Source organism: Urtica dioica, chromosome 1, assembly GCF_054948205.1.
Source record: "Urtica dioica subsp. dioica isolate 48M chromosome 1, U.dioica_male_clone48M_v1_H2, whole genome shotgun sequence".
Lineage (NCBI taxonomy): Eukaryota > Viridiplantae > Streptophyta > Magnoliopsida > Rosales > Urticaceae > Urtica > Urtica dioica.
The window spans coordinates 10,651,705-10,674,952 of record NC_142756.1 but is presented as its reverse complement, the minus strand read 5'-3'; the positions used below and the strand labels follow the sequence as shown (position 1 = coordinate 10,674,952).

At 43.2% G+C, this 23,248-nt stretch overlaps 2 protein-coding genes across 2 annotated transcripts; both read right to left on the bottom strand.

Moving 5' to 3' along the window:
* Window positions 1-14,070: 14,070 nt before the first annotated feature.
* Window positions 14,071-15,845, bottom strand: LOC149407156 (uncharacterized). Its single transcript, XM_089609039.1, has 2 exons — window positions 15,489-15,845; window positions 14,071-14,467 (listed from the first exon to the last, which is right to left on the bottom strand). Exons 1-2 carry the CDS (start codon window positions 15,802-15,804, stop codon window positions 14,322-14,324), a joined length of 462 nt encoding a protein of 153 aa, XP_089465165.1. The 5' UTR covers window positions 15,805-15,845; the 3' UTR covers window positions 14,071-14,321.
* Window positions 15,846-19,339: 3,494 nt separating this feature from the next.
* LOC149407155 (uncharacterized) lies at window positions 19,340-22,151 on the bottom strand. The gene is made up of 5 exons (XM_089618972.1): window positions 21,107-22,151; window positions 20,698-20,794; window positions 19,824-20,058; window positions 19,496-19,687; window positions 19,340-19,402 (listed from the first exon to the last, which is right to left on the bottom strand). Exons 1-5 carry the CDS (start codon window positions 22,149-22,151, stop codon window positions 19,340-19,342), a joined length of 1,632 nt encoding a protein of 543 aa, XP_089475098.1.
* Window positions 22,152-23,248: the final 1,097 nt, after the last annotated feature.

Here is a 23,248-nt window from a genome sequence, read left to right as displayed (position 1 = left end):
CAGGACCTACGGCCTGACCATCGGCCCTTTGAACGACGTGCCTTCTTGGCGTCTCGGGTTTTCCGAAAACGACCGACAACATTAGCCCCCCAAGTTCGTCGCTCGGGAGGTCCCCGGCGATGAACTTTTTTTTGTCTTTTTGGTTGGGTGTTTGAGGAAAATATCTTTAAAATCCCGTCATTTTTTTTGTGCGTAGCCGCGCGGTGCGCGGCCTATGCGACGCGACCTGCGCGGCGCGCCCCGTGCGCGGGGCTGGTGCGCTCGCGCGGGGGAATCCGACTTTTTTGGAGGTTTTCCTCCTTTTTTCTCCTTGTGGGAGTAGGATTTGGACTCCTACCCCCCAGGAGTCTATAAATAAGCCCCCCTCTCATTCTTCCACTTTATTTTTTCTCTTTTCTCTACACTTTTTTTTTTCTTTTCTACCGCTTGCATTATGGATATTTCTTCTCTTTTCTCAACTGAGGATCCCGAGATTGATTTCTATCTCTTGTTTCAGGACTCTGAACATGTAGAGGATGACCTCTTCGCGGGATTGAGAGAAGTTCCTCTGCATGTGGAAGAGAATCCAAGTGGAGTGGAGCAGTGGCTCGAAGGAGGCGAGCCGGGCGCGACCGCGCCCGTTCCTCAGCCTCAGGAGGAGTGCGTGCCGACTGGGCATGGCTCGGGTGGAGGTGTCGATCATCCTGTGTCCGGGGAACCTGCTCCTCGCCTCGTGATCAACTTGGTCGGCGAGGGGGCTCGCGACAAGACCCGCCCCGACGTGCCAAAGTCCGACTTGGATCCTCATGGCACGCCGGGAGATATTGCGGGCGCGGATGCAATGACTCCGCTAGAGTCGGTCCTCGACGAGATTGATTGCGTGGAAGATTTTGGTCCCGAGTCTGAAGATCCCGGAGGTGATTCAGAGACATGTCCGGGGGCCGAGGGCTTCGATTGTTCGGGGGTCGATGCTTCGAGCTCGCTCACCTACCGAACATTCATCGGTCTCAGGGAGGCATTTACCATTCCATCGTCCATGGCGCTCCTCCGTCCCTTGCAGGGCGACCGTCCTTTCCGTCCTCGCCGTGGATTTGCCACAGTTTCGGTGGCGAGTCTCAACTGCGGGTTGCGGCTGCCGTTCCAACCCATCGTCAAGCAGCTCCTCGCACGACTAGGGGTGCATACTTGTCAGATGAGTCCGGCGTTTTACTGCATCGTGGCAATGTGTCACATGGAGTGGCATTGCTAGATCGAGCGGGTGATGACCGTGAGCGACTTTCGCAATCTCATCGCGGTCTTCCCTGCGCCCGGGCAACCCGGTTTCTTCATGGCCCGCGATCGCCGGAATACTAAGCTGATCACGGACTCGGAGAAGTATAATCGAAGACCGTGGGTGTGGGTCTCAGCGGAGGCTTTTGGCGACGCGCCACTTCGGTTCGGTCCCTTGATCGATTTTTCTGCTGACGCGGGGGCCGATGATCTCGACTTTGTGAAGGAGATCCGGGGAATGTCGGAGGCTCGGAAGACTGTCGAACGATTTCGTTCGCCTGAGCTGATGGCTTCCACCGGGTGGTTCCCACCCTTTCCTCCTAGTCGTGACGACAGTCAGCGGACCGAGAGTGCTCCCCGTGCTGCGTCATCTCCCTCGAACGGCGGTCTTCCAGGTATTTCGACTTTCTCTCCTTCTATTTTTTGCTTTTAGTCTAGGATTTTGACTTTGTTGCTTTTGTAGCCTTCTCGGCTAGGGTGAGGGCTCGGGCTCGCTTAGCGAAGGCTTCTCAGGACCCGAAGTCGCTGGCGGCAATCCGTTCTCGGATCACGGCTCGGAAAATTTTTGGTGGAGCGTGTTCTTTTTTAGGGTTTCCTTACCGTTGCTAGCCCCCCCAAGTTTTGGGGTTATAAGTTTAATTTTTGATAACCGGAAAACTTGCAAAAGACGAATTTTGAAATGGAAAACTCGAATTTTATTACGTTTGCGAAAAATTTGCGAGAAATTTAAAGTCCTAAAACATTGGCTCGTAGGCCTTATTGAAAATGGAAAATAAAAGCGACAAAACGTGGGGAACGCTAGTTACTGGTAGTACTGCCTCAAGTGTTCCGCATTCCACGGGTGGCGAATCGGAGTTCCGTCTGTGTGCTCAATGTAGTATGTCCCGTCGTGAATGACTTTTCGGACTCTATAGGGGCCTTCCTAGTTTGGGCCTAGGACGCCGGCGCCTTGCACTTGTGTATTCTGGAAAACTCGTCTGAGTATAAGGCTTCCGACGGCAAAGGTTCGCCTTTTGATCTTGGAGTTGTAGTATCTTTCGACCTTGCGCTTCTATGCGGCGAGGCGTCTGAACGCTTCTGTCCTTTTTTCGTCGATCAAATCCAACTCCAGGCGCACGGCCTCGTCGTTGTTTGCTTCGTCGAACGTATCGACTCGGAACGTGGGTATCTCGGTTTCGATCGGAACCACAGCCTCGATCCCATATGCGAGGGAGAATGGCGTTTCGCTGGTGGCGTTTCGCGCGGTCGTCCCGTAAGCCCATAGGACGAACGGCAATTCCTCGGCCCAGGCGCCTTTTCTGTCTTTGAGCTTCTTTTTAAGATTGCTCTTGATAGTCTTGTTGACTGCTTCGACCTGGCCATTGGCCTGAGGATGACGCGGCGAGGAGAAGATCTTGCTGATCTTTAGCTGATCGCAGATATCTCTTACTTGTGCGTTGTCGAATTGTGCGCCATTGTCGGTCACAATCGAGGCGGGGATACCGTGCCTGCATATGATGCTTTTCCAGATGAAGCTCGTCGTGTTTGCTTCAGTTATTCTGGCGAGCGGCTCGGCCTCTACCCACTTAGTGAAGTAGTTAATGGCGATTATGGCATATTCGTATTGCCTTGGTGCTCTAGGGAGCATGCCAATGATGTCCACGCCCCATTTAGCAAAGGGACGCAAGACGACGATGCTGCTTAATGGGGTCGGTGGCTGTCGCAGGATTTCCGCGAAGCGTTGGCATTTGTCGCAACGCCTTACTATTCGCAAGCATCTCGCTTCATGGTAGGCCAGAAATAGCCTTGTTTAAGCGCTTTGAGCGCGAGGGAAGTTCCAGCGGCGTTGTTCCCACTGATGCCCTCATGTATTTCGCGAAGGACCTTGGTCGACTCAACGCTATTGAGGCATCGGAGCAACGGTGTTGAGTAACCGCGCTTATACAGTACACCCTCTCGGAGCGTGTATTTGGATGCTAAGGCTCTCAGCTTATCGGCTTCTTTGCGGTCTTTGGGAAGTTCCCCTCTTCGCAGAAACTCGACAATTGAGTCCATCCAAATGGGCTGAGATGCCACCTCTATGATTCCGATTTCGTCTCGGGAGACGGATGGCCGTGGGAGAAATTCAATGGGTACGGTCCCCAGCCCGTCTTCGTCGATGCCAGATCCAAGGCGAGCAAGTGCATCAGCCTCTGAATTTTGTTCTCTCGGGATTTGGTGGATCTCGAACCAAGAGAAAGCATCGAGTTTGGAGTTTTTCATAGTCAGGTCTGCAACCATGTTAGGTTCCTTGGCAGTGTAATCCCCTTTTAACCTGGTTCACGATCAACTGCGAGTCGCAGTGTATTCGCAGGTTATGAGAGCCAAGCTTCTGCGCTAGCTCTATCCCTACAATGAACACCTCATATTCGGCTTCATTGTTGGAGGCCTGGAAGCCGTAGTGGAGGGCGTAACGTAACTTTTCCTCGTCGGGGTTAATCAGGACTATTCCAGCGCTAGCCTCCCGAGCATTAGATGCTCTGTCTACGTACAACTCCCAGATGGGACCCGTCGGGTCAACCTTTCTTTTCCGAGTTAATGCGTCATCGTTTAGGTCATTTTCCGCTCTTCCCATATCGGGAGTATAGGAGAATTCTGCCACAAAGTCGGCTAAGGCCTGCCCCTTTATAGCCGTTCTTGGGTGGAACTCAATCCCGTACTCGCTCAATTCTTGGGACCAGATCGCCATGCGAGTCGATGTTCCCTTTTGAAGAGCTTTACCGATTGGATGCTCGGTTCGCACCGCGATTGGGTGAGCTTGGAAATACGGACGTAGCTTGTTAGCTGCCGTTACGAAAGCCAGATAAAGTTTCTCTATCTCGGTGTAGCGCGTTTCCGCATCGAGTAAGGCTTTGCTCACGTAGTAGACCGGCCATTTTGTCTTCTTCGCGGATAAGAACATCACTTACAGCTCTTTCAGAGACGGCGAGATATACGTACAACATCTCGCCCTCTCTTAGTTTAGAGAGGAATTGTGGGGACCCAAAGTAGGCCTTCATTTCCTAGAAGGCTTTTTCACATTCATCAGTCCACTCAAAGCCGTCCGTCTTCTTTAGAGCTTTGAAGAACGGTTGACACTTGTCGGTGGCTTTAGACACGAAGCGTGTCAGAGCAGCAACCCGACCGATCAGGCTTTGCACCTCTTTGACTCGTCTTGGAGACTTCATTTCAAGGAGTGCCTTGATTTTTTTGGGATTCGCCTCTATCCCTCGTCGGTTGACGATGTATCCGAGGAATTTCCCGGATTCAATCCCCAACACGCATTTGTTGGGATTGAGTTTCATTTTATATCGGCGGAGGATTGTGAACATCTCCCTTAGGTCGTGTACGTGATTGGTTGCCAGTAGGCTTTTAACGAGCATGTCGTCCACGTACACTTCCATGGTCTTGCCGATTTGATCGGCGAAGATCCGATTTACCAAGCGCTGGTACGTTGCTCCCGCGTTCTTAAGGCCGAAAGCCATGACCTTATAACAGTAGAGACCTCGATCGGTGACAAAGGTTGTCTTAATTTGATCGGGCTCGTGCATTCGAATTTGGTTGTAGCCCGAATAGGCGTCCATGAAGCTGAGAAGTTCATGGCCAGCCGTTGCATCCACCAGTTGTTCGATACGCGGGAGTGGAAAGCAGTCCTTAGGGCAGGATTTGTTAAGATCTTTGTAGTCTATACAAATTCGCCACTTCCCATTAGGCTTTTTCACCATTACCACGTTGGCGACCTACTTGGGGTACTTAGCCTCTCGGATGAAGTTTGCGGCGATGAGTTTCTCGACCTCTTCATTTATGGCCAGGTATCGTTCTGGGTTGAACGTTTGTCTAGCTTGCACCTTTTCGGCGACCTTCGGGTCGTCGTTTAATCGGTGTACTATTACCTCGAGATCAATACCAGGCATGTCCGCACGAGTCCATGCAAAAACATCCTTGAATTTCCGGAGGAAGGCAGTGAGCTGAGTTTTGATGGCGAGTGGAAGCCGGATGCCGACCTTTACAACCTGATCAGGCTTAGATTCGTCCAGGACGATCGGCACAAGATCATCAGAGGTTTCCACCTTGAGTCTTTCGACCTCATCCCGAGGGTCAAGTTCTCCGAACTTCCTTGCGTCCCTTGGGTCGCATGGGTAATCGTCTTCCAGTTGGAAGATTGTGTTGACCATTTTTCCGCGGATTTACCATCAACTCCTTGCGCGTAGCATATTCTGGCTTGGGATTGATCTCCGGCCATAATGCCAATTCCCTATTCGGTGGGGAATTTCACCAGTAGGTGGTACGTGGAAGTGATTGCCCTTAGCCGGTTCAACGTGGGTCGCCCGATGATTAAGTTATAGGGCGACTCCTGATCAACCACTAGGAATGGGACCATGTGAACGGCCTCAATGCCTCCAGGGGTCCTGAAGGTGACCGGCAGATCGATGATGCCCTCGGTCATAACCCTTTCCCGAGTGAACCCAAACAAGGGTGTTTGGGTCAGAGTCGGGCGCAGCCCCCCGAGCTTCATGCGCTCTAAGGTGGACTTGAAAATTATATCAGCAGCACTGCCGTTGTCGATGAGAACTATTTTCACCAAATTATTAGCCACTTGGGTCTTGAGCACAATCGTGTCATTGTGTGGATGCACAACTCGCTTGGCTTCTTCATTGGTGAAATACATCATCTCGTGAGGCACGGACGGAGGTTCTTCATACGTAAAGTTGACGTGCATAACAGCGTCTTCCTGAGCCACGGCTCTAAGGAATTTCTTCCGTTGTCGGGCTGAATCTCCATCTTGTGGACCTCCCAATATGGTGGTCACCACGTGGAGCTGTGGATTGGCGTTGGCAGTAGCCGCGGTTTGGTCGGCAGAAACGGATGTTCCTCCTCCCTGACCAGGCTGTGGTCTGTTCGTGGTGGGCCCGCAGCGCTAATCATGCGTAACACGAACTCTTTCAGTTCACCCCGTTGGATCAAAGCCTCAATTTGCCTTTTAAGGTTGTAGCATTTCGAGGTCAAATGACCGTATTCCCGATGGAACTCACAATATCTAGATTGATCGCGAGTTGCAGGATCCTTTTTTTATTGAAGCTGGGGGTGTGAACTTGTCACGTGCCAGAGCCAGGATCCGTTCCGGCGCCGTGTTCAACGGCGTGAACGACGAGTACCCTTTGAAGTTTTCCGCAAGTCGCGGCTTCTGGGGTACAGGGGGTTGGTTATTGGAAACTTGATTTTCCTTGTTTCGTCTTTTACGAGGCTCGCCTTGCTCATGGCTAGATTCTTCCCGACGACGAGAGCTTTGATTGTTGCTCTTGCGGCCGTCGAGGTAATCTTCGACTCCCATGAAGGTCTTGGCCCGAGTCATTAACTCGGCCATGGTAGAAGGGACACGGCCGATGACTGACTTGAGGAAGTCACTTGTGCGCAAGCCTTCTATGATAGCGGCAATTGCGTCACCGTCGTCAAAGCGGTCGACCTTGTTTGACTCTTCAGTGAATCGGGCGAGGTATCGTCTAAGAGATTCGTCATTCTCTTGCCTGATTGACCACATGTACATCTTGGTCTTCTTTTGGACCATAGACGTAGCGAACCGTGCTAGGAACATGTCCTTTAGGTCTTTGAACGAGTGGATGCTTCCTGGCCTTAAGTTCTTGAACCACTCAAAACCGGGTCCGGCGAGGGTCAAACTAAAAGCTTGGCACATGGCGCCAGGAGAGATACCCTGCATCGTCATCCAGGTTTCATAGTGCTGGATGTGGTAAGCAGGATCTGCTTTTCCATCATAGGGAGTGAGGTTCGGGAGTTTGAAATTCCCCGTACAAACCTCGGCCAATATCTGAGCCGTGAAAGGCGATGAGTTCTCCTCAACGACCCTAAAATGCTTCCACCTATTCCATATTCTCGGAGATCTCGTACCTCATTCCGAAGGTTGTGGATCATAGTGACCACATCGAGACCGATCGTTGGAGTAACCCCCTGTTCGGGAGGAGTTACTTGTCGCCTTTCGTTAGACCCTTGCCCTGCGCGGCGATTCCCGTTAGTTGGGGCTGCCAGCGGGATGTTGGGTCTAGAGCTTAGTCACTCTTTCAGATCATTGCCACGCCCAACGCGTTGAGCAGTGATGTGGTCCCTAAGATCAGGGCTGGTCTTACGGAGGCGCGCTTCGTCTGCGACTGTGCGCTCTCCGTGCCCTGACTTTCCGCAACATTCTCCCTTTGACCTAGTCAGTCGAGGGTTGAACGTCGAGAGCCGGCGCGTCGCCTGTACGGGGTAGGGGATTCGATGGACAGGCTTCAAACACGGCGGGGAGTCCCCCGTCCTTCGTGAGAGAAGTCTCAATATCCTCCGAATCACCAGTACCCTCGTAATCAGGGTCGCGGTCACGGCTTTCCTCGTTGAGGTTCTCAGGATCCCCGTTTGGGGGTCACCGTGTCATGTGCAGGTCGCTTCGCAGCCAGTCGGCTGTGGAACCTTGCGTTCTTCGCCTTTAGTTGGCGAATTTTCTCCTCCAATTCCATGATGCGGTTGTCCCTGCTATCTGGAGATGGAGATGGCAAGCGGGTCGAGCTCTCTTCATGGAGTGACTCTTCGTCACCATGCGCTCGGGAGCGCAAGAAGTATTTTTTGGCCCCAGTGACGTTATCGGGGTTGTTCACGCCCTCAGAACGTACGGGTGGCTGACTAGTCATCTTTTCTCAAGTCTGAGAAAGTCGAGTTTGCAGAAGAAAAGAAAAATATGAACAGAAGGATTTCGGGCTGAACAGGTCGGGAAGTGCCCTCTTTCTAGCGCCAAAATGTTGTCGCACGAAAATGAACAACTATTGTATACCTCGGGCGGTTCGATCCAAGGCCGGACCAAGTGATCGCACCCGGGCCAAAAGTGTGAACTCGAAAGTCTCGAGCTAGGCTTTCTCCGATCAACCCGCCTCTCGGAAGAGGGAAGTGGTGAGGAGGAGGAGTGACTGTGCCTTGTGTGTCGGCTGCCTACGTACCCGTGTGTGGGATCAGCACCGTTGCTTTCCAACGAAAGATTCTTCCGTACTTACTTACTAGGAAAGTGCTAGGAACCTATCAGTTCCGGAATCAACCCTTAGGTGAGTGAACATTGACCTTCTTTCAAAAAGACTGGATTCCATATCTGTCAACCACTTTCTTCTCAGATCGCATTCCGGATTCCCGACATAAATATCCCAGCGTCTCAGTAGCCTTTAACGAATAAGTCAAAGAACCCGACGATATGACCTAGAAGTCCATGATCACTTTAGGATTTAGATAAAGTCTAATTGTGACCATCATAGCGACTCGGGTTAGTGTGTTGTAACGGTACTTAAACGACACATCAATAATCAAAGTCTGTCCAAGCCGTACACTTACCACAAGTGCATAATGCTCCCACAAAGTGATCAACCTTCACTTGTATTCCACATATATGATTTTAGATACAGCTATCTAGGCACGTATCAATCATCGACCATGTTTTAGCTCACCGCCCAAACTCAGATGCCCAACATGTGATTCAGTTTAATGCAGAGGCTATGGATGATAGATGTTATTGATTCTGATTCAGAAAACAACCCACTAATCATATGAAGCTAATAAAGTAAACTTTTTATCCAATTCAGTAATTATTCATGTTTATTTATTATCTTCAGTGGGCAATATTCCTAACACAATCCTCAAACCAACCCTTACCCAGCTCCACAACACAGTCACAATGAAATTGATTCTTTCTCTGGCTGCCTCTCAGAAATAGAAGTTAGCTCAACTTGATGTTAACAACACCTTTTCGAATGATGATTTATTTGATGAGGTTGCATGGATCTACGACTTGGATACACATCTCAGGGGGAGGTCATTGGATCATCTAATCACAGGCTGGTATGTAAACTCAATAAATCTATCTATGAGCTTAAACAAGCTATTGTACAGTTGGTTTTAGATAATCCAAAGCAGATTATTCTCTATTCACTAGAGGATCAAGGATTTCATTTGTTGATGTGGTTCTGTATGTGGATGATATCATAGTAGCAGGCTCTGATCAAAAGATTATCTCAACGGTCAAACAACTTCTTGAGTCTCGGTTCAAGTTGAAAGATCTCGGTGATATGAAATTCTTTCTTGGCTTAGAGATTGCGATATTTTCTTGTGGTATTGTTGTCTAGCAAAGACAATATGCTCTTCAAATACTAGATAAGCACAGTTTTTTGGATTCCAAGCGAATGCACACTCTCATGGATCCAAAACTGTGATGATCATTCTCCGTATCATAGACTAATTGGAAGGCTTCTTTTACGTGATGATCCTTCTCCGTATCATAGACTAATTGGAAGGCTTCTCTATCTTACCATCACACATCCTGATATCACGTATTTAGCGTAAACGTTGAGGCAATTCCTGTCTGCTCCTTGTTCAGTGAATATGCAAGCTACTCATCGTCTACTTCGCTTTATCAAAGGTCAAGTAGGTATTGGCTTATTCTTCTCAGCACAATCTTCAACCCAGATTAGGGCTTTTTCTGATGCAGATTGGAGGACGTGTCAAGACACACAAAGATCCATTTTTGGCTTATGCGTCTTTATTGGTGATTCTTTAGTGGCTTGGAAATCCAAAAAGCAAACCACAGTTTTTTAGATCCTTAACTGAGGCTGAGTATCATGCGCTGGCTTATGCAGCAAGCGAGGTTGTAAGGCTTGAATAGCTCCTACAAGATTTCGCCATTCCCACCAGTTCGCCGGCCGTGCTTTATTATGATAACCATGCTGCGATTCATATCTCCAAGAATCTAGTGTTTCACGAATGCACTAAGCACATCGAGATGATTGCCATTTTGTGTGCGACAAGCTCAACGTAGGGATTCTCAAGCTGCTTCCGATACGTAATCAACACCAACTAGCTAACATTTTACAAATCACTCAGCGGTCTTGTTCTTAAGTCAATGATGTCTAAGATGGCCGTTAAAGACCTTTACCATCCACCTTGAAGGGGCGTTTTGGGACTAGCGTGCATAGCAAGCTATTGTAACTTAAGTAATGTTATACTCTTTTTGTTTTTTAGTCCAACTCACAAGTTTGTTAGACTTTTACTTTGACCCTCTGGTGGAGATTTTTCTTAACTAGGAAAACTCACAGAACGCAAGCGCACATGTCATTAAGTAATAAAGTGTGTATGAGCACGAATATCGATCCCACGAGGAACTTGTCTATTTTTCAATGCAAACTAACTAGAAAATCTTTAATGAGTTGAGAAAATGTAAAAGTTGGGGGGTTTTGATGGATTTTTAGTGAAGTGAAATTGAAATACACAAAATGAATCAAAAGCAATAAACAAGACTTGACAAACTATAGGAGAGAGAATGGGTGCAACTTCATGGGTTCCTTGATTCGGTTGGTTCTAAAGATTCTAGTGACGATAATTATTTGGGTAAAACTAGTCTAATTCCCTCTTGAATATCCATTAATCTATTTTGAGCATAAACGGGCCAAATTGTTTGACGGATTTACACCTCTCGGCTTGGATCCTATTAAAATAAACAATTGCATTTGCTACCTTAATTCAAACTACACAAACCCCCTAGTATTTCTATAGATCTAGATGGGCGGATGAGAGAACGGGTTGAGCACACTGGATTATCAACTCTCGGTGTCTAAACGGATCTAGAGATTCACTACCTAGTTAGCTAAGTCAAGAAATGATATTAACCATCTTAATTCTCTTGATTACAACAAATAAACCACAATTAAGCACAACCTTGAATAATACTAACCAAATCAATTCACCCAACCACATTGCACCCCTCCATCCTATGTGTTTAGCTACTCATAATTATGATTATGATTAAACAAAGCAATATGGACATTAATATGAGCATAAACACAAGGAGAGACATATTCATTCAATAGTCCAAAATAAAAACCAAATCTACAAGAAATAAAAATTCGCAATCAAGATGAACTAGACTTATCTCAGATTAAGAAAACAAGATTCAAGCTAAAATGAAAAAAGTTAACAAAATGGAGTTCAAGAAAAAGTAATGATAAAGGCTTGTCTCCAATGATAGGAAGAGGCTTGTCACTAGCTCTCTCCTTCTCTTTCTTCTTCTTCTCCAAAAAGCTCCAATGGCTTCTTCTCACAAACCCTCCTTAACGCAAGGTTTAAAAAGCTCACAACGAAGCCCTACGCGTCGCGTCAAAACAGGCACGCGTCGCATCAACTTCTGAGTTGCATGTAATAATTTTGGATTGGCCATAACTTCTTGGTCCAAATGAACATGCGTTGTAAAGCTATGAGAAATATCTATTCATTTATGGAAAGAACCCATTCAAAAGCGTTAATTATGAATCTCCAAATCATGCAAAAGAAGGCGCTAAGTTTCTTGTTTTGTTCAAACTTGTCCAAAAGTCTTTGAATAATTCCGTAATTGCCCCCATTAATCTCCAAATGATGAAATTACACTAAAAAGTACAAAAATAACATTAAAAACCTCAAGAACAAGTCTCCATTCACTCTCGAAAAATATTGATAAATGTGAATGAATTGCACTTATCACCCTCATTACATATGTAATCCTCACTATAATGATGGTCAATTCGGTAAATAAAATACTCTTCTATCCCAAAATTCCCAAATCTCTCTCTTTGTTCTTCTAACCGATTTCTGATTCGAGCTTCGATAGGTGACAAAGAATTAGCCAATTTTGTTGATGACAAAAGGTACAACAACTATAGTAACCTTGAAAATCAATCAAACTGCTCAAGATTATAAAATTGTATCCGATCACATCTACCAAGTCTCAATGACCATTATTCAGAGAAGAGCGCAAAGCTCTCTAAGAAACTTAGAGTAGAATACGTCGGCATGCGTGACTAAGGGAATAAGCCAATTGTGTTGATGACCAAAGGTGCAATAACTATAGTTAAATTGTTTCTCAATCAAACCACACAAGATAAAAAAAAAAAAAAAATTATCATCTGCCAAAAATAACCAAACGTATATAAACTGACTATATTACTCGGAGAAGAGCGCAAATTTGTCTAAGAAACTCCAAGGTAGAATAAGTCGGCATCACCTGTGACTAAAAGAATTAGCCAATTGTGTTGATGACCAAAGGTACAATAACTATAGTAAATATATTGCTTCTCAATCAAACTGCACAAGATCAGAAAATTATAACCGATCACATCTGCCAAGAATCACTAGACATATATAAAATGATCATTAATTGGAGAAGAGCGTAAAGGTCTCTAAGAAACTCCGAGAAGAATAAGTTGGTATGGTTGACTAAGAAGTAGCCAATTGTGTAAATTATCAAAGGTACAAAAAACTGTAGTAAAATTAATTATCAATCAAACCGCACAAGATTAGAAAATTGCATCCGATCACATTTGCCCGTAATCACCAAACATATATAAAATGACTATTACTTGTAGAAGAGTGCAAATCTCTTAGAAACTTCGAGCATGCGTAACTAAAAAAAACTAGCCAATTATGTTGATGACCTAATTTCTCAATCAAACCGCGCGCACAAGGTAAGAAAATTGTATCTAATCAAAATTTCCAAGAATCGCCAAAATATATAATATGACCATTAATCGAGAGAAGCACTATTAGAGTGTATGTTGTATTAGGTGCTACGTGTATTAGCTTACGTGTACTAGCTTTAACATTCCTTAGTCCTTCTAGAATATATGTAACTAATTCTGTTAGTAATACTGTTACATTGGAGAGCTATATATGCTCATCTTGTACCCTTGAAGCTTAAGCTTGAATAAAGAGAATCGATCCCCAAATCTCTTTTTCTCTCTAGAAATCTTTTATGGTATCAGAGCGTTGAATCCGACTTCGGAATTCGATCTTCATCCTTTTCTGCCATGGGAGATTGATCAAGCTCAACTCTAGGAGGTCATAGCCATCCGGCTCATCCTTCGAACAATCCATGGCCTCCATTGAATCCTCAACCTAATCAAGCTCAACCAGCGGCGACGAAATTCGAACCGATCACCTTCTCAAATCCAATTCCGTCGAAACTCGATCAGAACAATTTTCTGATCTGGCAAAAACAAGTCTCCACCACCATTAAAGGTCATCTTCTTCAAAGCTATCTCTCAGAATCCTCGCCTCGACCTAGCGAATTTGCATCAGAGGCCGAAGAAAAGAACGGAATCTAGAGCACAGCTTTCTTGGACTGGGAGCAACAAGATCAGCTCATTCTGTCATGGCTTCTCTCCTCAATGACATTGTCCAGGTTCATCAATTGTTTTAAGCACAAAGCTCTCTAAGAAACTCGGAGTAGAATAAGTTGGCATGAGTGACTAAAAGAACTAGCCAATTGTGTTGATGACCTAAAGTACAATAACTGTAGAAAAATTGCTTCTCAATCTAGTCGCCCAAGATTAGATATATAATAGTATCCGATGACACATCTGAATTCAGAAGAGTTAACTTAAACTATTTGGGTACGTAACACCCCTTGAAAATCCAGCATACCAATGGAGAACAAAGTGTTTAATATTTCACTTGAACAATATCATATTTCACACATGCCACAAGAATCAAACAAAAATCACTATAATTCTTTTATCCGCTAGTGATATACCTACAGAACTATAAAATTCAATGAGACACAGATGTTAAGTGTTTATCTAAATACCCCTATGTTAAAAGTTGTCCAGTGACCATAATTGAAATGTACCTCTAAATAATTCTGGCTTATTTAGTGCTATGGCATACACACAAGCAGATTGTGTAATATATTACACCATAGCCATGTATTTATCGCAACCTAGGTTTAGGTTTTCACAAAATATTCAAATTAAATCGCTAAAGAAACCAAACCAAACATATAAAACAGCAAAAAGTCTTGATTAAACTCATTCAAACTCTACACCCAAAATAGGTGCAGTACCAGGAAATAGGAGAGAGACGATGAAACTCTCACGCATAGGGCAAATCCATAATGAAAAGGTACAGAAACATAAGCAGCAAAATGTACTGAAAACAAAAGATAGATAAAAAGTTCTGCATAATAATAAAAGGTGTACTAGAAGTCGATGGCCCACATGAAAATGGGATCGGAGCGATCGATCAGATCTTCAATTGTCGTCACCGGAGGAAAGAGGCTTGTTGAGATCAAGTCCCTTGGCCTCTTCTCTGACATCGCTGCTCTCATCCTCCTCTTCCTCGTCCTCCGCTGGAGGATGAAGGTTCAGATCCAACTTCATCCTCCCAGTTCTTCCACCTATATATACGTACAAACACGCATCAACTCACAAATATATTTATATATACAAAGAATGTACGGTATTCTTTAGACCCTAAGCCCTAGCTCAAGTATCATTGTATATCATGTAATTATTTTTATCATTCTCCATTAAAAGAATCGTACTACTCCCTCCAAACAAATCTGTAATCGTAATGGAGCCTCTTCAACCCTATTTGAGGTTAGCCCCTTCAAATTATATCGATTTATTTTCATTAATTGGATCTAGTGTTATTCAATATTTTTTGTCATTTTGCATGAAAAAAATCAAACATATATACCAACCAGCCCGAGGAAAAAAAATCCATATACTAGCCCTCCTAACAAACTCTCATGCTTCTTCAAGCCTATTCTTAGTCCCTTCAAACATCAATTTTTTTTCATTGGATCTAGTATTATTTAAAATTGTTTTTTTTTTTTCATATTGCTTAAAAAAAAATGCCAACAACAGCCCCAAGGAAAACAAAAAATTCAATACTATCTAGCTCATCCTAACAAATCTCCATGGAGCTTCTTCAAGCCTACTAGTCCCTTCAAACATCAATTTTTTTTTTTTTATTGGATCTAGTATTATTTAAAAATGTTTTTGTCATTTTGCATGCAAAAAACACGGAAAACAAAGAAGTACATACTATCTAGCCCCTCCTAACAAATCTCTCATGGAACTTCTTCAAGCCTACTAGTCCCTTCAAACATCATTTTTTTTCATTGGATCTAGTATTATTTAAAAATGTTTGTCATTTTGCATGCAAAAAAAAAAAAAAAAAAAAAACCAACAGCTCCACGGAAAACAAAGAAATCCATACTATCTAGTCCCTCCTAACAAATCTCCCATGGAGCTTCTTCAAGCCTATATACTCCCTTCAAATATCAATTATTTTTTTCATTGGATCTAGCATTATTTAAAAATGTTATCCTCATTTTGCATGAAAAAAAATAAACTCTCTCTCTCAACATATATCCATATCTCTAAACACACACACATATACATATATACTACCTCGGATGCGACGGCGCAGGGGGTTGTTGAGGTATCTGCGAGGAGGGTAGGCCCCGCGCCAGTTGCGATCCGGATGGGATCGGAGGTGGCCGAACAAGGCCTTAAAAGATTGGAACTCACGTTTGCAGACGACGCACTGGGGACCTTCTCCGGTCAGAGCCGCCTTCGCCTCCGCTGCCTTTCGCTTCTGCAGAAGCGTCATCCTGATCCTCTCCACCGGCGGCGGCTCCGCATTCGCGATGCACACCGTCGTCGTCGTCGTCGTCGCCGCCTTCGCACCGCTCTTCTCGCCTTCTTCTCCGTTCGTCATCGTCATCGCGATCTTCTCTTCTTTTTGTTCTCTGAAAAGGGTATTAGGGTTTGGAGGTGATTTTTGGGGGGATTAGGGTTTCGGAGGAGGACAAAGAAAAAGATGTATTTATATGTGTGTCTCACGCCTTTCCTTTTTTCCCTATGCCTTCACCACGTGTGAAAGATTGTATCAAGATCAGTGAACCTAGTCGACTGCAAATATGGTAATCGTTTTAGCCTTCGAGAAGATTTTAGCTTTAATTGCTTTATCATTCCGCTTTAGGTTTTTTGATCTTATTATGGTATCATTGCGTCTGGGTATACGTATGCACACGTTTATCTATGACGATTCTTTGTTCAAACGGTCAATAGTGTTGTTATGTGTTTATCATCGTCCTAAACGATTTAAACTGGTAATTTCATTTCGTCCCAACACTTATCCAATCCAATCCCGCTTTTTTTTTTTTTTTTATTCTTTCTCTATTTCATTCCATAAACGGTTACTAGTTCTTCCCACCATCCGCGTATTTCATTTTCAAATTTTAATGTTTTATTCATTCAAATATCCTTCTTAATTCTGATTATTATTTCTAACAGCTCGTCCTCATAGTATCTTTTTTTTCGATCAAGCATCAATTTATTTTAGTTTACACTTTAATTTATTTTATAAAACATCGAGCCCCATTGACGTTTTGTAATATATTTTTAGAATAAACGTTGAAATCCATTTTTTATGCTGTATACATATCCTTTACTTCTTCCAGTTAGAATTCGTATCTCCGATGACCCATGATCGGGATGAAGTATTCCCAGGAACACCTCTGCAATCCACGATATTCTCAGATAATTGTTGTGTCGTCTTTAAGCTTGCCATGTGCTTAACATAAGTTTTTTTATCTTAAAAAAAAACTTCTTACTGGCGTTTTTGCACCTATAAAATCTATATGCAATTAGGTTTCTTCATCAAAATTAAAATATTTTAGTCTATCGGTACCGCTGGTGGTCTCTCCACGATTTCATCCTATTATGAACTTGTTACGTTCTTAAAACAAAATACCATGCTTTAATTATTATGTAGTGATCTATTTAGCGGCCAATCTATGATGAATCATGTTACAATTTGTTGTCGCACGAAAATGAACAACGATTTATGAAAGCTTCGGACGGTTCGACCCAAAGCCGGACCAAGTGGCCGCACCTGATCCAAGGATGTGAACTCGAAAGTCTCGAGTTGAGGTTCCTCCAGTCGGAGGCGTTCCCTGAGGAGAGAAGGGGATGAATGGGGAGTGTGATTGTGCTTCTTGTGAGCTGCCTACGTACCCGCGTTGGGGATCAAGTCAGAACGTAGTTCAAGGCGTGTGTATACGCTGTGTGAGGCGCAGAGCCTAGAGGGTTTGTTCGACAGAGGAGACGGAGCGTGGAGGAGTCATCGGCGACGCCTCGGGACTCTAGGATCGACTGACCCAAGAGAGAATGTGTGTTTTCTCTCTTTGGAGACGTAGGAGATTCTCAGTGGAGAATTCCGGGCGCAACTTTGTGCGTTAGACGCGTAGAGGATTTTCAGTAGAAAATCCTGGACGCAGTTTGTGCGCTACATTAAGCGCTCGATCAGAGAAAATTGTGCTTAGAAAGTCTCTGGCAGCGTTTCAGAACTCTGAGAGCGAGTAATCTTGGAGAAGAATGAATGTCCTTCTCTCCCTCACTGAGAGTTATTTATAGTGAATGAGGAGGCCTATGAGGGCCTCTGGACGCACATCGGGGAGCGTTTTACGTTCTGGCTCCGATGATTTCGATGAACTCAGACAGAGCACGAACGAAGAAGATGAAGAAAAAAGGAAAATTCTCATTGAAAGAAATTGGGGAAAGTACAATTCAAATATATACAAGCTCGTATCAGCAATGTATAGAAAAAGACAAAAATACCCTAAGCTTAAGTAATTTACTAAGGACAATATAGTAAACTACTAAAACCGGGAAAAAAAGAAAGAAACATTACATTACGTACAACACAAGAAAGAAATAAGCAACTGATCTCTTTCTCTATAAATCTAATACTCCCCCTCAAGCTGTACTATAAGGCTTTTTAAGGGACAACTTGGATGTAATAGACTTCAACGCCGGAGCCGGTAGAGGCTTGGTGAACATATCAGCAAGTTGATGCTGTGTTCGGACAGGTAACAGCTTCACCTCACCGCGCTGTACATGACCACGCACAAAATAGATGTCTATCTCTATATGTTTGGTGCGTTCATGGAACACGGGGTTCGTCGCTATATACACTGCAGCTTGATTGTCACAAAACAAAAATGTGGGACTAGATTGAGTAATCTGGAAGTCTCTTAAAAGTTGTTGTAACCAAATCAGCTCACTCGTCGTCGTGGCCAAGGCACGATACTCTGCCTCTGCTGATGATCTGGATACAGTATTCTGCTTCTTTGATTTCCAAGCAACCAGCGAGTCCCCAAGGAAGACGCAGAATCCAATTACTGATCGACGTGTATCAGGACATGTCGCCCAATCCGCGTCAGAGAATCCCTTAAGCTGTGTCGTGGATGAGGCAGAAAAGAACAACCCTTGACCTGGAGCTCCTTTAATGTACCTCAATAAGTGATGAACTGCCTGCAAGTGTACAGTTCGAGGAGTTTGTAAGAATTAACTTAATGCATTCACAACATATGTTATATCAGGTCTAGATATGGTCAAGTACAGAAGACGTCCAACTAAACTCCTATAATGAGTGACATCATCAAGTAAGACGCCATCATTAGAGTTAAGAGTAGCCCTTGGATTCATAGGAGTAGCCACAGGCTTGGAATCCAAGAAACCATAGTCATCCAAAAGTTGTAAAGCATATTGCCTCTGACTAATCACAATACCAGTACTGGACCTAGCAATCTCAAGACCACAGAAATACTTCAAAGCACCTAAGTCACGAAGCTTAAACTTAGAACTTAAAGAAGATTTAACATTGTTGATGACCTCATGATTAGGTCCTGCCAAAATGATATCATCGACATATAAGAGAATGATCACAAAATTGTCACCACTACCACGAGTGAATAAAGAATAATCAGATTTAGACTGACGAAAACCAAAGGACACAATTGCCTGTGTGAAAGTAAGATTCCATTGTCTTGAGGCTTGTTTCAATCCATATATGGATTTATGTAATTTACACACTCTTTTTGCTCTTGCCATGTCCTTGCTCCCCCTTCTTTCCATACCCCAATGGTAGGCCATATAGACTTCCTCAAACAAATCACAATTCAAAAAAGCATTATTAATGTCTAATTGAGCAAGAAACCAATTTTGAGAAGCAGAAAGGGCAAGAAGAACTTTGACAGTGGTTAGCTTAGCAACATGGGAAAAGGTGTCTACAAAGTCAATTCCTTCTCTTTGATTGTAACATTTAGCCACTAAACAGGCTTTGTGTCTTGCTAGAGTTCCATCTGAGTTAAATTTATTGGTGTATATCCACCTACAACCAATAGATTTCTTATCAGGAGGTAAGTCTACAATAGACCAGGTGTTATTTGTTTCTAAAGCTTGCAACTCATCATTCATAGCCTGTATCCAATTAGGGTGTTTACAGGCTTGATGATAAAATTTAGGTTGAAAATGGTCTGAAACAGATAAGGAATATTCCTGAAATTGCCTGGATAAGTTATTATAGCAACATAATTTTGATATATGATGAGGGATGGAAGCATGTACACCTGATATGTCATTGACAATGTTGCAATGATAATCTCGAAGTCTGGTTGGAGGGACACGTGGCCTGTCTGAGCGTCTGACACAAGGTTCTTCACTTGGGACTTGAACTGATTCAAGTTGGGAGTTAGGTTGTGTATCAGTCTCATTGCCATGTGCTCCATGTGTTTGTGTGGAATCCAAGGGAAGATCTGTATCTACACAAACATTCTTAGATATGCAATCATTATCAGCAAGGTTAGGCAAAGGTAAAACCATATCAGGGAAAGGGTCTACAATATCAATATTACTCTTGAGAGTATGAAAAGGAAAAATGTTTTCATAGAAAATCACATCACGAGAGTTAAAAACTTCTCTAATGGTGAGATCTAATAATCTGTACCCCTTTACACCTGGTGGATAACCTATACAGATGCACTTCCTTGCCCGAGGTTGGAACTTGGTTCTGTGAGATTGCAAAGTTGATGCAAAGGCTAAACAGCCAAAAACTCTCATGGGATTATAATCAACAGCTGTGTGATATAGAATCTCATATGGACATTTATATGCTAAAAGAGGGGTGGGAGTTCTGTTGATCAAATACACTGCAATCATAACACATTCAGACCAATATAAAATAGGAATTTGAGACTGAAAAAAGAGACTTCTTGCAACATTTAATAAGTGTTGATGTTTTCTCTCAACCACAGAATTTTGTTGAGGAGTACTTTCTACACAAGAAAATTGAATTAAAACACCTATTTTGCTAAAGAAGTCAGCAAAGACTAATTCCTTTGCATTGTCAGATCTAAACTGTTTAATGGTGCAAGAAAATTGATTAGTGATCATAGAACAACACCGAGGAATAATCTTGTGAACATCAGATTTATTTCGCAACAAGTATATCCAACAAAATCTGCTACAATCGTCAACAAGGGTAAGAAAAAATCTAAACCCTGAATGTGAAGTGACAGAGTAAGGACCCCATATATCACAATGAATAACGTCAAAGACATTTTCAGAAAGACGATTATGAGAGTGAAATGCTAATCTACGCTGCTTGGCAAGAGGACAAACATAACAAGGTATATTCTTATCACAAGATCTGAAAGAAAGCTTGTTTTTAAGCAAATCTAATCTCTTAAAGGAAAGATGCCCTAGCCTGTTATGCCAGCTTTGTGCTGTAAGAAGATTGACTTGGACATTCTGCACATTCTACAGCACATACAATCCTTCCTGAGGCTTAGCCTTGCCAATCATCTTCTTGGTCAGCATATCCTGTAATTCACAATTATCATCTGAGAAGTTTACATGTATAGAGGAACCTGATGTCAAATAGCTTACTTATATCAAATTAAATTTGAAATAAGGTACTAAAAGCACATTTCTGAGCATGAGGTTCCCAATTAACATTATATCACCATAAGAGGAAACAGGTATCACCGTATGGTTAGGTAAGGTAACAGTAGAATTGCGCAAAGGTTTTAAATTTAGAAAAAAAGATTTAGTTGCATAAATGTGTCTTGTAGCACCAGAATCTATAATCCAACTAGTCTTAGAGCAAGCAATACAACCTGAACTGTTATTAAAATAGCAAGAACCTACGTGGAAGGAAGTCATATTGACATCAATATGACCTTCTGGAGGCGCTGGTGCAGTGAGTTGGTTGGAAAGCATGTTGATGATCTGGTGTATCTGATCGTTGGTGACATTCGCTGGAGGTGCAGAGTTGGACACTGGCTTCATCTCTTGATTGATAGCGCTTCCTTCTGCCACATTGACCTGAGTTTTTTTCTTTGGTTTGTATCCAGTTGGATATCCATGTAGCTTGTACCACTTGTCAGCTGTATGACTAGTCATCTTGCAATGAGTACAAACAATGCGATCTTTCTTGTTTGCCTTCTTTTGGTCGTTCAGTGCCATAGCCATCGGATTCGACTGTTCTTGGTTGATGAGGACATCACCACTGACGGCTCTTTGTTTCTCATCTTGGCACACCATTGAGAAAACCTTGTTGATATGCGGCAAAGGCTCTAGAAGAAGGATTTGACCTCTTACAGTGTTGAAGGAGTCATTCAACCCCATCAAGAATTTCATGACATATTCATTATGCATGAAATTGAGTAATTCCTTGGATCCTCCACAGGTACAAGCGCAGATCAGTCTGTAATTGTTGAGCTCTTCCCATAGAGTCTTGAGTTTAGTGTAGTAGACACTTACAGATTTCTGATCTTGAACCAGGCTCATGATCTCTCTTCTCATCTCGAAGATTCTTGATCCATTGCCTTGTTCATAGCGCTCATGTAGATCCTTCCAGATATCCATCGCGGAGTCTCCATAGGCCATGCTTGATGAGATTTCCTTTGTGCAAGAGTTCAGAATCCAAGCGATGACGATATTTTTGTTCCTCATCCATGAATTGAGGAGATTGAGATCCGAATCGTCTGGCTTCTTAATGGATTCATCAATGAACCCTAGCTTGTTCTTGATCTGGAGAGCCATCTTCATAGATCGGCTCCATGAGTGGTAGTTCTCGCCATTCATGTGCTGAGTCACCAAGACCATTCCCGACGAGTCAGTATGATGCATAAAGTAAGGATCGATCGGCTCATTGGACAGAGCTTTTCGAGATGCGACACCAGTCGCCGAGGAATCGCCGCTCAAAGCTTCTTCACCGGACATCGTGAACGATTGAAGAAGGAAAAAGAACGGAGAAGAAAAGGATTTTGAATGAAAAAGATCACAAAGAAATTTTGCGGAATGAACCGTTCTGATACCATTTTACATTCTGGCTCCGATGATTTCGATGAACTCAGACAGAGCACGAATGAAGAAGATGAAGAAAAAAGGAAAATTCTCATTGAAAGAAATTGGGGAAAGTACAATTCAAATATATACAAGCTCGTATCAGCAATGTATATAAAAAGACAAAAATACCCTAAGCTTAAGTAATTTACTAAGGACAATATAATAAACTACTAAAACCGGGAAAAAAAGAAAGAAACATTACATTACGTACAACACAAGAAAGAAATAAACAACTGATTTCTTTCTCTATAAATCTAATAGAGCGGGCCGCGGGTTTCAGGGCGCGCACGCAGCAAGCGAGAGCGTGCTCTTTTGAGGAGCGCGAGCGTGGGGGGCTTATAGGAGCGCTCTCCACGCGCATGTCGAGCGCGGGAGCAGGCCACGTGCGCACATGTCGAGCGTGGGGCGCGGGAGCAACGCGGGCTCACCTTGGTCCCGTTTTAAGTGGGCCTTGATGGGTTTTTTCGTGGCCCGGCCCGTTGGACCTTCGAATTTGGGATTCGACATGGAATTCTTCGTAGTCACGAGAAATTTAATAATTTCCGAAAATCACCGACAATATAATTCTAGACCAATTATTATTTATCTTATGATAAAGTACTATGTTATAATTCTAGCCTAGTTTTTTTTAACTATCTAATAATTAAAAAAAATAACATAAACTAAGATAACATGTAAGAGATAGTTATGCATGAATTGAGTTATAATTTTATTTAAAAAATACTTAATTGGTTATTTTAAACAGTTTCTTGTTTATTTTTTCTTTGAAAATTATAATAGGCAAACGAAACAAATTGTGTTATAAATTCTTGGAAACTTGTAGTATTTCTTTTGGTTTATTTTTTTTTTTAATTAAATGGTACAATTTAAAGTTCATATGTTTACTAGTACATATATTGGCTTTGTTTAACATTGCTATGCTTAAATAAAAGTGCTTTTAGATTTTGTCTTAGGAAAAAACTGCTATTCTC

What these genes read in the sequence shown, in the direction of transcription:
- LOC149407156 (XM_089609039.1), bottom strand. Translation starts at nt 15,804, where the DNA reads ATGACGATGACGAACGGAGAAGAAGGCGAGAAGAGCGGTGCGAAGGCG. An exon ending in CCTGCGCCGTCGCATCCGAG is followed by an intron (nt 14,468 to 15,488) that starts GTAGTATATATG and finishes ACGTATATATAG; the next exon opens with GTGGAAGAACTGGGAGGATG.
- LOC149407155 (XM_089618972.1), bottom strand. Translation starts at nt 22,151, where the DNA reads ATGTCCGGTGAAGAAGCTTTGAGCGGCGATTCCTCGGCGACTGGTGTC. An exon ending in TGCACCAGCGCCTCCAGAAG is followed by an intron (nt 20,795 to 21,106) that starts GTCATATTGATG and finishes ATTTGACATCAG; the next exon opens with GTTCCTCTATACATGTAAAC. An exon ending in GCTAAGCCTCAGGAAGGATT is followed by an intron (nt 20,059 to 20,697) that starts GTATGTGCTGTA and finishes TTTGATCAACAG; the next exon opens with AACTCCCACCCCTCTTTTAG.